We start from the raw sequence: 17,559 nt of genomic DNA, 5'->3' as shown, positions 1-17,559 counted from the left end.
GGGGTGTATATTGTAGCGTACCGGAAGAGTTAGTGCTGCAAGGGGTTCTGGGTATTTGTTCTGTTGTGTTTATGTTGTGTTACGGTGAGGATGTTCTCCCGAAATGTGTTTGTCATTCTTGTTTGGTGTGGGTTCACAGTGTGGAGCATATTTGTAACAGTGTTAAAGATGTTTGTACGGCCACCCTCAGTGTGACCTGTATGGCTGTTGACCAAGTATATTTTGCATTCACTTGTGTGTGCGAAAAGCCATAGTTATTATGTGACTGGGCCGGCACGCAAAGGCAGTGCCTTTAAGGTTTATTAGTGCTCTGTACTTCTCCCTACGTCCGTGTACACAGCGGAGTTTTAAAAAGTAATATATTTTACTTTTTGAAACCGATACCGATAATTTTGAAACAGATACCGATAATTTCCGATATTACATTTTAAAGCATTTATCGGCCGATAATATCGGCAGTCTGATATTATCCGGACATCTCTCATTATTATAATTTTTTTCTAAATGTACCGGTAAAACAGTTCCTCGTGGTCTACATAACATGTAATGGTGGTTCTTTGGTCAAAATGTTGCATAGATGATGTTTTACGGATCATCTTCAAGCCGCTTTCTGACAGTGGCTTTCCGATGCGCCGTTTTGTGGGCGGTCTTATTTACGTGGCTCACCTTCGACAGCGTCTTCTACCCGTCATCTTTGTTGTAGCGGTGTAGCGTGCAAGGACGGGAGTGGAAGAAGTGTCAAAAGACGGAGTTAACTGTTTTAATGACATTCAGACTTTCTTTAAATGAATAACGGAGCAGCCTCTCCTCATCCGTGGCTCACTAGTGCAACAATAACGCCGGAAACGTGTCCCGTGAAAAAACGTCCGACCGGAACTCTCTAATAACTAAAGTTCCTTGGGTGAATAATGTAAACTCACTACACCGGTATGTTTTAGCGCTTTCATGGCGAGTTTACTGACAGATATAAGTAAGAACTTTACACTACTTTATATTAGAAATGGCAACAGTATTTGCAGATCCCAAATACAGATCAGCAGATATCAGAAGGTAAGAAAAGTTGCTTTTGCATAATATTTTGCGAAACAAAACGCCAGATAATATGTCTTACCTTATACACACACCATAATAATACTCGCATGTTGAAGCACAGCACAATCCATCAAGCGGTGCGGCTTCATAGCTTACTAAAGTCGTACTAAAACAGTTTCATATATTTTTGAGTACTGTGTGTAATTTTCTATATTTTCGATGGAACATATAAAATGTTGGCGTTGTTTACTTGAGTCATATTGCAGTCTACATGTATCTCAAATGTGTGACTGCCATCATATTGCAGTCTACATGTCTCTCTTGTGTGTGACTGCCATCTACTGGTAACACTTATCATTTTACCATGTACCAAATAAAATGGCCTCGAGGTTGGTAAGCACAACCAAAATTATTCCGTACGTTAGAGTTTTGAGAAAAGGAAAGGATTTTAAGTGCGTCTTATAGTCTGAAAAATACGGTAGGTTGCAATGGATATGTTCATCGTTATCGTGATATATTACATAGACAATGCCGTGTGTATTACCTTAAAAATCAGTGCTCAATCATGTTTTGTTTTTTTATGTGTGCGTGAAAAATAGCGATAAAATAGCTGTGAACCGCTAGCGTTTGCCCAGCTGTTTTACTGCCGTGTTACCGTCACCGTTTGGAAACAATTAAGGTATGTAAATAAATATTTACAGAATCTTTCTGTGTAAATAACTCATTTCACAACATATATACCTGCAACTTACAGTCCGGTGCGGCTAATATATATTAATATATACCGTATTTTTCAGAGTATAAGTCGCACCGGAGTATAAGTCGCACCTGCCGAAAATGCATAATAAAGAAGGAAAAAATCATATATAAAACGCACTGGAGCCCGGCCAAACTATGAAAAAACCTCGACTTATAGTCCGAAAAATACGGTAATGTAAAAATTTCTTATACAGTTTAGTGTGTGCGGCTTATTTACTGGTGCGCGCTATAGTCCGTATTTTAATCAAAATGAGCAAAAATCCTAGAATGCTATAGTTAACATGATAAGAAAATGTTTCTTTTATTTTTAAGATAGCGCCAAGTATCAAACATCATGATTTTTAGGTCTATAAGAACAAAAATAGACATGATCTTTAAAGTTTAAACAAATCCAATATGCTAAAATGCTAGCATAAAACATTATCATGCTAACGTTAGCATAATAACATAAAAAAAAGTTATCGTACTTCTAACATGGCACCAAGTATCGAAAGCCATTATTTTTTAGGTTTATACAAATAAAATTAGCAAAAATGCTAGCATAAAACATTAGCATGCTAACAGAGGAGAAGTTAACGTACTTCTAAGACGGCACTAAGTATCAATATCCAGGATTTTTAGATTTAAACATACAAAATTAGCTAAAATGCTTAACCAGAAAAGAGGAAATATCAAAATTTGCGAGGCAGCTCTATAAAGTATTGTATACATTTATACTTTTATTTGAGTCAAACGGCTTAAAAATGTAATGCCAACAGTTCGCATGCTCCAACCTAGACGTTGGAACAGTTAAAGTCACTTGAGAAAATGATAATATGCAACATAGCGTGATAGCGACAATATTAATTATGAGCTACTTTGCATAATCACTGCTGCATGGGTGCTTGCTACGTAGCAGGCCCATAATTATTGGGCCGATATGAGCAATTATATCCGATAACATTAGAAAATAGCTCAAGACGGAAATAAAAACGTGATGCGCCTGTGAAATTAATACGCTGCCGTATGCTTAAAATGATCGAAAACATTACATGTTAATATGAACGTGCCTGTTACTACATTACATATATACTTAAAACATGTATATAACACCTAGACCAGGGGTCGGCAACCCGCGGCTCTTTAGCGCCACCCTAGTGGCTCTCTGGAGCTTTTTCAAAAATGTATGAAAAATGGAAAAAGATGAGGGGAAAAAATATATTTTTTGTTTTAATATGGTTTCTGTAGGAGGACAAATATGACACAAACCTCCCTAATTGTTATAAAGCACACTGTTTGTATTAAACATGCTTCACTGATTCGAGTACTTGGCGAGCGCCGTTTTGCCCTACTAATTTTGGCGGTCCTTGAACTCACCGTAGTTTGTTTACATGTACAACTTTCTAGGACGTCTTTTATGCCACTTCTTTTTCTGTCTCATTTTGTCCACCAAACTTTTAACGTTGTGCATGAATGCACAAAGGTGAGTTTTGTTGATGTTATTGACTTGTGTGGAGTGCTAATCAGACATATTTATATGCTGACATGCTATTTAGGCTAGCTATATGTACATACAGTATTGCATCATTATGCCTCATTTGTAGGTATATTTGAGGTCATTTAGTTTCCTTTAAGTCATCTTAATTCAATTTATATCTCATGACACACTATCTGTATGTAATATGGCTTTTAATTTTTTGCGGCTCCAGACAGATTTGTTTTGGTATTTTTGGTCCAATATGGCTCTTTCAACATTTTGGGTTGCCGACACCTGACCTAGACGTACTTTAAAGGCGGAATAGAGCGATTCCTATTACCTCTATTGTTAGCTGACTTTTGCTAATGTTTATTTACCAATTAGAATGCATAAAAAAACAAAAAACAGGTGTTCTCATCTCCTATAAGGATTGTAAAAGATAGACACGATCCAAAAGTGTTTTGTGTTTTAATACAGAATAATTTATTTATTGCGCTGTTCTGGCTGCTCAGTACAAAACTGCTAAAAAATTAAAAAATTAAATGGATTAGACAGAGCACATTTAGTCATTATGTGAGGAGACTCACCTCCCTGGCACACACAGTAATCCTCTATCTCAAGATCAAAGTGCAAGTTAGTTTTTTTACAACAACTAGCTTATTTCTGCTATGCTAGGACAGTTACTAACGCTAAAATGTGACTCAAAAGTTTTCCTGTACGGCTAATAAAAGTTTTCTGATGGCCACACAGTTTGATTTCTAGGAACTGTTGTTTCGTAATACAAATTGTGTTTAACCTTGGAGGTTCCACTGTAAAAAAAAAAAAAAAAACGGCGGCTGGTTCAATAAACGTGTCCCAGTGCTGCACTCGGACTCCAGCAATCATTAACATGTGTGCGTCTTTGCGTGCACTTTTGTGTTTCCAACGCAAAGAGTGGCAAAGACGTGTGTAATCCTGCACCGAACACACTTTTTTTGAGGGGGTGTTGAGGGGGGGGGCATTCTTAACAACATTTAACATCTATTGGCAGTGTCAGCACCCACATTTAAAGAACAGTAAATCAAAAAAGCAACAAATAAAGTGACGGCAAACAAACAGGAACACGTCTACAAAAATTCCCTACTTTGCTGAGGCGTGTTGCGCTTTACACGCTGCACCCTCTTACGGGCGGGCATGGCCATTTCAACACAAGCGCAAAGTGTAGCCTTTTGGTTCTAGAATGTTCCGGTCTGAATGTGCAGTGCATTCTTTCAATAAGTGACGAGTGGTTAGCGTATGTTTCCTGGCAACTTGATTGTGCATCTACAAGACAATTTGGAGTTGTATCACCCAAGCAGCTCAAATAGTTTGCATACTTGCAGGAAGTCAACTAAACTAGAAACGTTCATGGCCTGTCGGGGTGTGTGTGTGTGCGCATGTGTGTGTGTGTGTGTGTGTGGCAGTTACTCCAGCCGGCTCAATACTGCCACAGTGTGGTACCTGTGTTTTCCAGAAGGGTCTTTGGCGTGTTGGGCCTGTTAATGATCTCCACCAGCTGGTGCAGCACCATGGCAACGTAAGGCTGCATTTCAGGCCCTGCAAAAATGGCGTTAAACAATTTCAGCAGCAAGACTTGGTTGTTTTCATTATTTAAAAAAAAAAAAAATAAATAAATAAATAAATAAATAAATAAATACAAAAACAAAAAAAAAATACAAAAAAAAAAAAAAATACAAAAAAATATCTAGTACTGTTTTTAATTAATTAGTGCCGCGGTGCTTTATTAGTACTGGTATACCGTACAACCCTACAAAGTAGCGTATAGTTCGAATTTACCGTAAATTCAGGACTATAAGCCGCTACTTTTTTCCTACGCTCTGAACCCTGCTGCTTATCCATCCATCCATCCATCCATTTTCTACCGCTTATTCCCTTTTGGGGTCGCTGGAGTCTATCTCAGCTGCATTCGGGCGGAAGGGGGCGTACACCCTGGACAAGTCGCTACCTCATCACAGGGCCAACACAGATAGACAGACAACATTCACACTAGGGCCAATTTTAGTGTTGCCAATCAACCTATCCCCAGGTGCATGTCTTTGGAGGGGGAGGAAGCTGGAGTACCCGGAGGGAACCCACACAGTCACGGGAAGAACATGCAAACTCCACACAGAAAGATCCCGAGCCCGGGATTGAACCCAGGACTATTCAGGACCTTCGTATTGTGAGGCACATGCACGAACCCCTGTTCCACCGTTCAACAAAAAGTTTTCAACAGACACTGAAAATGTGTGTTATTGTTTGTGCTATGGCGCCATCTTTTGGACGAGTTTGCTCACTGCAGGTGCTGCAATGTGAACATATACAGTATTTTCTTGGGTTTAGTGCTTTCAACCGAAAGTAGAAATGCCGTTGAGTCTTCATGTCGTCCATAGCGTTTCTACTTGTAAAGATTCTTCATTCATCACTCCAAGCGACGTTTGTAAGTTTCACAATATACCTAAACCTATTCATACTTACTAAACTGTCCCATGTGTGATGTCTGTAGGAGTGGTTTCATGCATGTTTGTACATGCTATCGTAATGTAATCAAGCTAGCATTGTTAGCATCAGCTAATATGTGTACGAGTGTCTGTGTTAGGGATGTCCCGATCCGATATTTGGATCGGATCGGCTGCCGATATTTGCCAAAAATTACGTATCGGCAAGGCATGGGAAAATGCCGATCCAGATCCAGTTTTAAAAAAAAAATCCGGTCCGTGTTTTCCAACGCACCGATTTAAATAATACATTCCACTTTTCTGCTGCTCCCTAATTTCCGTTCTGCATTTTCCAGCACACCTTCAACACATCCACAGGTCTGTGGATTCTCACGCAGTTGCTTTTAGCTGATGGCATTACACGACAGGCTCTTCTCACTCTTTCCTGTCTCCCCCTCTCACAGACAGCAAGCGCACCTTCTTACACACGTCACATACTGTCACGACATACGTCACATACTGTCACGACATACGTCACATACGTATACGTCCTCTCCCAGCAGAGAGGTAGCAGCATGGCTAACATTAGCTGTGATGCCAGCGCAGCCGTGTGACCAACGCTCCCTCTAAGGTGCTCGCCTGTGCAATTGCGCACTGTTTAAGCGTCCTCTGCGCATAGCAAATCTATGCCACGCACAAAATCAAATAAAAAAATAAGCGCATAACAATTTTCGACACACGGACACGACAGAGAAAACAGTTTTCGTCATCATTGTTCAAATATTGTGACGTCTGTCGAGACGCTTATCTCCATTCGGTGCCACACGTCCACACCATCAAAATGCCGAGGCAAAAATTTCCACATCAACACCGCATGAAAAAATTAGTGATTTTTTAGTTGTGATTTCCTTCTCTGCATGAAAGTTTAAAAGTAGCATATATTAATGCAGTATGAAGAAGAATGTTTTAATGTAGACATGCAAGCCTTGAAAGAAAATTTTGAAAATCAAGACTACTTTTCCTGCAAATGGGTGCATTTCTACCCTATATTTTAACTTTAGATTTATTCTCATATCAAACTCTTTTGGCTGTCTTTTTGACACTTATATCCGGCGCCCCCCTCCACACCCTGGATTATAAATAATGTAAATAATTCAATGTGATTATCTTGTGTGATGACTGTATTATGATGATAGTATATATCTGATAGTATATATCTGTATCATGAATCAATTTAAGTGGACCCCGACTTAAACAAGTTGAAAAACTTATTCGGGTGTTACCATTTAGTGGTCAATTGTACGGAATAGGTACTTCACTGTGCAACCTACTAATAAAAGTCTCAATCAATCAATCAAAACACATAGAATCATCATACTGCTGTGATTATATGCATCAAGTGTTCATTCAAGGCTAAGGCAAAATATCGAGATATATATTGTGTATCGCAATATGGCCTTAAAATATCGCAATATTAAAAAAAGTCCATATCGCCCAGCCCTAGTTCAATGATGCCATTTCTGTTTGTCATGTATAATTTTGTCTATTTTGTGTTTATCCTTGAATAAACAGGTCAGTTTCTTGTTACCATCCATTGTGTATTATTCAAACTCCCCTAATTCAGCTGGCTAGTTGTTATCAAGAGTACTAAAACCCTTTTCAACATGATTCTGACAACTAAGTAGGCTAAATAACTTTAAACTTTAATACATGCTCGGATAGGCCAGTATCGGTATCGGTCAGTATCGGTATCGGATCGGACAAGCAAAAACAATATCGGTATCGGATCGGATGTGCAAAAACCTGGATCGGGACATCCCTAGTCTGTGTTAGTATTATTCATTTACTTAGGAATTATTTTTGTATCGTTTCAGTTTCATAAATTCCCCAAAACGTCACTGTGGAGTTATTGAGTCTGGTTAGCTGATTGGAGAGCTAGCTTCCACAGCTAGTGGGTCCATGACGATGACTTCTGTTTTGTTTGATCAGCTGTTTTACTGCCGTGTTACAGGCACGGTTTGGAAACAATTAAGGTATGTAAATGTTTATTTACAAATGGGTGCGGCTTATATACCGCTGCGCTCTATAGTCTGGATAATACGGTATACCTATCAGTAAACTCACTATGGAAGCTCTAAAAACAAAGATGGCGGGGAGAAGACGCAGTCCAAGTGGAAGCATGTACCGGTACATAAGATCGCCCACAAAACGGCGCATAATGAAGAAAGTAGGGCTGCGAATCTTTGGGTGTCCCACGATTCGATTCAATATTGATTCTTGAGTCACGATTCGATTCAAAACTGATTTTTTTCAATTCAACGCGATTCTCAATTCAAAAACAATATTTTCCCGATTCAAAACGATTCTCTGTTCATTCAATACATAGGATTTCAGCAGGATCTACCCCAGTCTGCTGACATGCAAGCAGAGTAGTAGATTTTTGTAAAAAGCTTTTATAATTGTAAAGGACAATGTTTTATCAACTGATTGCAATAATGTAAATTTGTTTTAACTATTAAATGAACCAAAAATATGACTTATTTTATCTTTGTGAAAATATTGGACACAGTGTGTTGTCAAGCTTATGAGATGCGATGCAAGTGTTGTTTCTTTCTATGCCACATCAATGTGGAATGCGCTCCCAACAGGTATAAAAGAAAGGGCATCTCTATCCTCCTTCAAAACCGCAATAAAAGTACACCTCCAGGCAACTTCAACCCTAAACTAACACCCTCAATCAAATGTAAACAATTAAATGCAGATATTTTCTTATGCCTTCTGATCTCTCTCTCTCTCTCTCTCTATGTCCACTACTTGCTGTACATATCCTACCAAGTCAGACCTACACTGTTTCAATATCCATTTCTCTGTTCTCAATTGTTGATGACTGATGATGAACAACCAAACCTAACCCCCCCCCAGAATTGTAAATAATGTAAATAATTCAATGTTTACACCCTGATGATTATCTTGTGTGATGACTGTATTATTATGATAGTATATATCTGTATCATGAATCAATTTAAGTGGACCCCGACTTAAACAAGTTGAAAAACGTATTCGGGTGTTAGTGGTCAATTGTACGGAATATGTACTTCACTGTGCAACCTACGAATAAAAGTCTCAATCATTTAATCAAAAAGCCACTGTGACACTATTGTTCTTTTATTTTTATAAATGTCTAATGATAATGTCAATGAGGGATTTTTAATCACTGCTATGTTGAAATTGTAACTAATATTGATACTGTTGTTGATAATATTCATTTTTGTTTCTCTACCTTTGGTTGGTTCTGTGTCGTGTTTGTGTCTCCTCTCAATTGCTTTGTTTATTGCAGTTCTTTATTGCAGTGTTGCTGGGTCGGGTTTGGTTTTGGAATTGGATTGAATTGTTATGGTATTGCTGTGTATTGTTTTGTTGGATTGATTAATAAAAAATAAAAAATAATAAAAAATTTTAATCGATTTTTTAAAAATGAGAATCGATTCTGAATCGCGATTCGAATTCGAATTGATTTTTTCCCACAGAAGAAAGGGTCAGAAAACAGCTTGAAACATAATCTAGGCAACATTTTGGCCAAATAACCACCATTATATTTCCTGTAGCCCACAAGGCAGTGTTTTAAATGTACAAAAATATCCTGGTGTGACCCTTTGAAAATAAAAAAGGAGTACTTACCCATTTGTATGGATATCTCTCCGATTGCCCATGTTGCATTGTTGCACACGGATATAAACTCAGGGTTTAGATTGGTGCCTAGTATTGGCATAAAGTCAGCTGGAAGAAGCAAAGCGAGTCAAGTCAGCAGCTAACTTCTTGTCCTCACAAGGCTGCCAAGCAGAAGACATACCAATGCACTGTTTGACGTGCTGGAAACACGCCTTGGTCAGATCCCCCAGCAGGGCGAAGGAACTCTGACGCACTTCGGGCATTTTGTCCTGGACAACAGCGACAACATTTTGTCCATCAGAATACGTTTATTTAACACAACATGTACAGATGCCCACTCACCTGCATGCACTGGTACATGAGCGTGAGGATGTTGCTGCGGGCGACAAGCTGCTCAATGGTGCCTCCCAAACCCTCGGCCAGGCCACTGAGGAGATCCAAAGCCACGATCATGAAGTCTTTGTCGGGCACCTCGTACTGGTCTGGCTGGGACTGGTAAAGCTAAGATAGGAAAGGATGGAGAAGGCACTATAAAACACGTCCGTTTTGCTTATGCAGTTCTCTGTACCGTATATTCCGGACTATAAGGCGCACCTAAAATCCTTTTCCCCCCTCAAAACTAGACACTGCGCCTTATGACCCGGTGCGCCTAATGTACGGAATAATTCTGGTTTTGCTTACCGACCTCAAAGCAATTTTTTTGGGTACATGATGTAATGATAACTGTGAGCAGTAGATGGCAGTCAAACATAAGAGATACGTGTAGACAGCAATATGATGGCAATATGACTCAAGTAAACTACACCAACATGTTATATGTTTCATTGAAAATATAGAACATTACACAAGGCGCTCAAAAATATATCAAAATGTTTTAGTACGACTTTGGTAAGCTATAAAGCCGCACCGCTTGATGGATTGGGGGCGCATTAAACATACGAGTATTATTATGGTGTGTGTATAAGGCAGTGGTTCATAACCTGGGTTCGATCGAACCCTAGGGGCTCAGGGTTTCGGCGGAGGTCAAGACACACCCGACTCATCGTGTAAATAAAAATTTCTCCCTATCAGCGTATTACGGATACGGCAACAGCAGAAGTCACCCTGATTTGCAGGTGTGTAATTTGTTGTGAGTTTATGCACGGTGTTGGTTTTGTTCTCTGAACAAGGTGATGTTCATGCACGGTTTATTTTGTGCACCAGTAAAAAAACATGGTAACACTTTAGTATGGGGAACATGTTCACCATTAATTAGTTGCTTATTATGGAAATTAGTAACATATTGGCTCTTAACTAGTCATTAAGTACTTTTTAATGCCTTATTCGGCATGGCCTTATTATAACCCTAACCCTCTAACCCTGGCCCTAACCCTCTAACCCTAACCCTAACCAAATAACTCTAAATTAAGTCTTTGTTACTTAGAATATGTTCCCCATAGTAAAGTGTTACCAAAAACATAACTTTTTCTTGAATTTGAAAAAAAAAAAACATTTTATTTTTCACTAAAGAAGGGTTCAGTGAATGCGCATATGAAACTGGTGGGGTTCGGTACCTCCAACAAAAGTTAAGAACCACTGGTATAAGGTGAGACATTATCTGGCGTTTTGTTTCGCAATATTATGCAAAAGCAACTTTATTACCTTCTGGTACCTGCTGATCTGTATTTGGGATCTGCATAAATCCCGAAAAATTGCGCGTGTCCGCCTTTGTAGTCGGTGAAGACACCGTAGTGGATAAGCTTCTTCTTTTTCTCTATCTTCTTGTTATGGGACATTCATCCTCCGCTGTTGCCATTTCTAATATAAAGTAGTGTAAAGTTCTTACTTATATCTGTCAGTAAACTCGCCATGAAAGCGCTAAAACATACCGGTGTAGTGAGTTAACATTATTCACCCAAGGAACTTTAGTTATTAGAGAGTTGCGGTCGGATGGCTTCTCACGGGACACATTCCCGGCCTTCTTTTTGTTTCCGAATGAGGAGATGCTGCTCCATTATTGATTTAAGTAAAGTCTGAATGTCATTAAAACAGTTAGCTCCATCTTTTGACACTTCTTCCACTCCCGTCCTTGCACGCTACACCGCTACAACAAAGATGACGGGGAGAAGACGCTGCCGAAGGAGAGCCACGTAAATAAGACCGCCTACAAAACGGCGCATCCTGAAGCGACTGTCAGAAAGCAGCTTGAAGATGATCTGTAAAACATAATCTATGCAACATTTTGACCAAAAAAAACACCATTACATGTTATGTAGACCACAAGGAAGTGTTTAACATTTAGGAAAAAAAAGAAAAGGGAATATGACTCCTTTAATGCGCCCTATAATCTGGTGCGCCTTATATATGAAAAAAGATCGAAAATAGACCATTCCGTGTGCCCTATCATCCGGAAAATACGGTATATCCATTTTAGGCCAGTGGCATGGAACTTCGGATTTATTACCTCCGCCAGGAGGTTATGTATTAACAGGGGTGTTTGATTGTTTTGTCTGATAGTTGGTTAATTAGCAACGTAAGTCAAAAAGATATAGTTTGATAAAACTTTCAGAAAATGTCAGAAATGGAAAAAGGAACTTTTAAAATGTTCTTGTAATCAGACAATATTTTTGGTATATTATATGGAATTTTTACCTTAATAAGGTAAAAGTGATTAAAGATAAAAAAATATATAATAAACAAAGATAATAAACAAGTGATTATAATTTGGGGGGGCGATCCGGATCATTCATGCAACAATACCTTACGTTTAAGGCTAAATTTGTCTGTGTGTGTACACGCTGGTGGCCCTGCCTCTACCCGCAGAGACAAGGGGGCGTGAATGACTGACATGAGGGTTCACTCGGTTACTTTTAGCAACATAGCTTAACATCTTATGAGTGGGTTTTGATGAAACTACACGCTCTGTCATGTTTTTGACAAGTTCTTTCTTTATTTCAGCGACTATCGTCCACGTCATTCACACTCCCTTTCTTCCTTCACACGGTTGGAAAACAAAAGTTATGTCAAGCTCTGGCTATAAGCGAACGCTCGCGAGTAAGATCAGATGTCTTGGGTTGAATCTTAAGGGTTTCAGTGTGACATTCACATTCACTCCGCCAAATTTTTGCTTTCAATCTAAAGCATAAATAGCGCAGAGTCAGCTCATATACAAAAAAGCTTGTAAGATGAGGCCCTCCTATCCTAGTGCAAATTAGACTTTGACTTTATCCTTTATCTCAATCGAAACAAAAATATTCTACATCGATACAATTTCAACAAGGTACGTTGAAAAAAGAAAAATACATGGTGTGTGTCCGAAAAGGAGCAAAAAGAAGCAAAATCACTCAAATATAATAATCTGATTATTTATCAACAGAATACAAGATGACCTAAATAATTATTGATTTATATATTATTGTATACTGTATTTTGTCGGACTATAAGTCGCAGTTTTTTTCATAGTTTGGCCGGGCTCCAGTGCGACTTATATATATGTTTTTTTTCCCTTTTTTATTATGTATTTTCGGCAGGTGCGACTTATACTCCGGTGTGACTTATACTCCGAAAAATACGGTACTTATTAAATAATTACAGAATACATATGGTAAAAATGGGTTATACTTGTATAGCGCGTTCCTACCTTCAAGGTACTCAAAGCGCTTTGACACTATTTCCACATTTATACAAACATTCACACACTGATGGCGGGAGCTGCCATGCAAGGCCCTAACCACGACCCATCAGGAGCAAGGGTGAAGTGTCTTGCTAAAGGACATAACGGACGTGACGAGGTTGGTAGTAGGTGGGGATCGAACCAGGAACTCTCAGGTTGGTGGCACGGCCACTCTCCCAACCGCGCCACGCCATCCCCCTTATATATTAATAACATTTATTATTATTTAAAATAAAGACTGATTGTTTCTTCAAATATAGTTTTTAATATTTCCTCCTCTTTGATGTAACTACCAAGAATATAATTTTTGTATTTATTTTTAAATCGGATGATGTTCTTGCTTTGAGTTCTTCATGCACTTGATTTTGTCACCCCACAAACTGTAATGCACATACTTTGAAGAGTTAACGCAAGGCTGCGAATTCACCCACCCCCTCAAATGATATTTTCCATCTTTGTCTTGGAACACTTTTTGGATATTTGGTGGCAGCTCTATAAATCACTTGTGCAGTTTTGAATTCCACCAGATCAATAAATTTCACTTTATAAAGAGTACATTTGTGTCTTCCCGATAGCCAACAGTGGGGAATTTTTTTTTTTTTTTTTTTTTTTTTTTATAAATGTGCATAACTTTTGTAACATGCTCGTGTATGTTAGCTCAGACGTCCACACAGTAATTAAAAAACGGCAGTAAAAATGTACAATATAAAGCATGGGTGTCAAACTCTGGGCCGCGGGTCAAATTTGGCCCGCCGTGTAATTTCACTTGGCCCTTGAGGCGATATCAAATTAACACTAAAGCTGGCCCGCTGATCCTCCCGGGAGTCTTCCAAACGCCAGCCAGCCAGCCAGCCCGCCCAACGAGTGCTGGCCCAGTCACATAACATGTGCGGCTTCTGCACGCACACACATTAGAATGCAACGCATACTTCATCAACAGTGATACAGGTTACACAGATGGTAGCCGAATAAAAAACTTTAACACTGTTAGAAATATACGCCACACTGTGAATCCACACCAAACCAGGACCCTTTGCAGCACTAACTCTTCCGGGACGCTACAAGGTGTGTGTGTGCTGCAAAAGATTCTGGGTATTTGTTCTGTCGTGTTTATGTTGTGTTACGGTGCAGATGTTCTCCCGAAATGTGTTTGTCATTCTTGTTTGGTGTGGATTCACAGTGTGGCGTATATTTCTAACAGTGTCAAAGTTTTTTATACTGGCACCCTCAGTGTAATCTGTATCGCTGTTGATGAAGCATGCGTTGCATTCGCTCGTGTGTGCATACAGAAGCCACACATATCTTGTGACTGGGTCTGAACGATGTTAGAATGGATGAAAAACGGACGTGACTATAGCTCGTAGAGAACGTTAAAGGTTAATTTGTTCAACCTTGGCCCGCGGCTTTGTTCAGTTTTAAATTTTGGCCCACTCTGTATTTGAGTTTGACACCCCTGATATAGAGTGTGCAAGGCTTTTTGATTTAAGATGTGTTTTCTCGCATTCCAATACTTTTTGCTATTTCAAAACTCAGATATTTGATGTGAGCTTTCCAGCACAACTTGTGATCTACTCCAACAATGTACTTTCATATTTTCTTTAAATTTCCAATTTTACATTCATTTGTACTTTGCAGTTTCCAAAACAACATAAATGTAATTTTGTTCAAGTTTATCGACAATTTATTTTTATCACATCAACGTTTTAATTGAATACTTTTTTTGTTATTTCATCCAAGAGCTTCTGCATGCTCTTCCAAGGGCAAAAATATTTGTGTCATCAGCAAACTTCAAACTTCAATATGCCTTACAAATGTTACATAATAAATAGGAGGCCAAATACTGACCCCTGTTGGACAACACAGGTAATGCATACAGTTTCAGACTTCTCGTGACCTATTTGTACAAAGATTTTCTACATAACTTTTTAACCAATGTAAAACCACCCCTCTGAAAACCATAGATTTCTCTTTTTGTCATCAATATATCATGGTTAATTGTCTCAGAAGCTTTCTTTGAATCAACAAATATACGCAGTGCATATTTTTCGTTATCTACGGAGCTTGTTAACGCCTCCATTATTGCCATGGATGTCGATCTTCCCGCGCAAAAACCATATTGACTGTCCATTAGCAAGTTGTGTTTTTCAATAAAGTTGCAACCAAAAGTTTTTCAAGTACGGTATTTTGGAGAACTGTGAGAGTAAGGATATAGTTGTTAAAATGGCATACGTCACCGGTTTTATATATTGGGATGACTTTGGCTATTTTCATTTTGAGTAGGAATGTACCGGTTCTGAATGATAAATGTGTAAGTTTTATTCTTAAATGAGTGTCCAATATCTATAATTTCCCCTTTTTCTCCTTCTCCGATATAAATTGAGCCTGGTATTCTAACCATACATTCCTCAATGGTTTCGTTCTCCTCAGGCAGTGTACTTTGTATTTATTTTGCCAGCTTTGGTCCTACATTAACAAAAAATGATTGAACTAATCTACCACATCTTTCATAACAGCAATTTACATATCATTGTTCATAAAAAAATCTGGAAACATTTTTGATTGTTTTTTATTACAAAGCCCAAAAGCAGTGAAGTTGGCACGTTGTGTAAATGGTAAATAAAAACAGAATACAATGATTTGCAAATCCTTTTCAACTTCTATTCAATTGAATAGACTGCAAAGACAGAATTTGATGCCTGCAACATGTTTAAAAAAAGCTGGCACAAGTCACAAAAAAGACTGAGAAAGTTGAGGAATGCTCATCAAACACTTATTTGGAACATCTCACAGGTGAACAGGCTAATTGGGAACAGGTGGGTGCCATGACTGGGTATAAAAGCAGCTTCCATGAAATACTCAGCCATTCACAAACAAGGATGGGGCGAGGGTCACCACTTTGTGAACAAATGCGTGAGCAAATTGTCCAACAGTTTAAGAACAACATTTCTCAACCAGCTATTACAAGGAATTTAGGGATTTCAACATCTAAGGTCCATAATATCATCAAAAGGTTCAGAGAATCTGGAGAAATCGCTGCAAGTAAGCGGCAAGGCCGAAAACCAACATTGAATGCCCGTGACCTTTGATCCCTCAGGCGGTACTGCATCAAAAAGCGACATCAGTGTGTAAAGGATATCACCACATGGGCTCAGGAACACTTCATAAAACCGCTGTCAGTAACTACAGTTGGTCGCTACAGCTGCAAGTGCAAGTTAAAACTCTACTATGCAAAGCGAAAGCCATTTATCAACAACACCCAGAAACACCACTGGCTTCGCTGGGCCGGAGCTCATCTAAGATGGACTGATGCAAAGTGGGAAAGTGTTCTGTGGTCTGACGAGTCCACATTTCAAATTGTTTTTGGAAACTGTGGACGTCGTGTCCTCCGGACCAAAGAGGAAAATAATCATCCAGACTGTTATAGGCGCTAAGTTCAAAAGCAAGCATCTGGGATGGTATGGGGTTGTAGTAGTGCCCAAGGGACCATTAATGTGGAAAAGTACATGCAGGTTTTGGAGCAACGTATGTTGCCATCCAAGCAACGTCTTTTTCGTGGACGCCCCTGCTTATTTCAGCAAGACAAGGCCAAGCCACATTCTGCACTTGTTACATCAGCGTGGCTTCATAGTAAAAGAGTGTGGGTACTAGACTTGCCTGCCAGTAGTCCAGACCAGTCTCCCATTGAAAATGTGTGGTCCATTATGAAGTGTAAAATATGACAACGGAGACCCTGGACTGTTGAACAACTTAAGCTGTACATCAAGCAAGTATGAGAAAGAATTCCACCTGAAAAGCTTCAAAAATTGATCTCCTCAGTTCCCAAACGTTTACGGAGTGTTGTTAAAAGGAAAGGCCATGTAACAGTGGAAAAAATGCCCCTAAAAATGTGCCAACTTTTTTGCAATGTGTTGCTGCCATTAAATTCTAAGTTAATGATTATTTGCAAAAAAATAAGTTTCTCAGTTCCAACATTAAATATCTTGTCTTTGCAGTCTATTCAATTGAATATAGGGTGAAAAGGATTTGCAAATCATTGTAATCCGTTTTTATTTGCGATTTACACAACGTGCCAACTTCACTGGTTTTGGGTTTTGTAATACCATTTAATATACATTCCATATACCTTTAATATTATTTGTATTCTTCTTTAGTATTTTGCTATAATAATCCCTATTGCATTTTCTCTTAATATTTAGTAGTTTGTTTTTGTATGTCTTGTGTTTTTTCTCTGCTGCTTTCTGTTTTTTTATGAATTGTCTATATAGAATATTTTTCTTTTTGCAAACATTTTGCATTCTTCTGGTCATCCATGGATTTTTTTAAATGTTTATTTATTTTCCTATAATGTATAATCAGACATTTTTTTTTATCATACCAAGATATGTATTTTTCAAAAATATTTCATAAGCTTTATCAACATAATCTTGCTCATAGAATTTCCCCCAACTGTGGGACATTTTTATGGGGCCTCAAGGAGTATGAATATGTCTCTGTTGTCCTGCAGGATATTGGGAAATCCTGCATGACAACATCTA

At 38.6% G+C, this 17,559-nt stretch overlaps 1 protein-coding gene across 4 annotated transcripts in view; it reads right to left on the bottom strand.

The window, feature by feature from the left end:
* Positions 1–17,559, bottom strand: part of tnpo1 (transportin 1) — a 143,720-nt gene that overhangs the window by 44,014 nt on the left and 82,147 nt on the right. For all 4 annotated transcript variants that reach the window (XR_009815856.2, XM_061966546.2, XM_061966543.2 and 1 more), the window contains exons 17-20: positions 9,715–9,873; positions 9,554–9,641; positions 9,382–9,480; positions 4,727–4,822 (exon numbers count right to left, since the gene is read on the bottom strand). Coding sequence is in view for 3 of the 4 variants with exons in the window: in XM_061966546.2 (XP_061822530.2) it covers positions 4,727–4,822; positions 9,382–9,480; positions 9,554–9,641; positions 9,715–9,873 (442 nt within the window). In the remaining variant the exon portion in view is untranslated. The remainder of the gene's footprint in view (positions 1–4,726; positions 4,823–9,381; positions 9,481–9,553; positions 9,642–9,714; positions 9,874–17,559) is intronic.

The sequence above is a fragment of the Nerophis lumbriciformis genome, linkage group LG11 (assembly GCF_033978685.3).
Source record: "Nerophis lumbriciformis linkage group LG11, RoL_Nlum_v2.1, whole genome shotgun sequence".
Classification (NCBI taxonomy): Eukaryota; Metazoa; Chordata; class Actinopteri; order Syngnathiformes; family Syngnathidae; genus Nerophis; species Nerophis lumbriciformis.
Note: the sequence above shows the minus strand (reverse complement) of the source record. Positions and strands in the feature narration are given on the sequence as shown.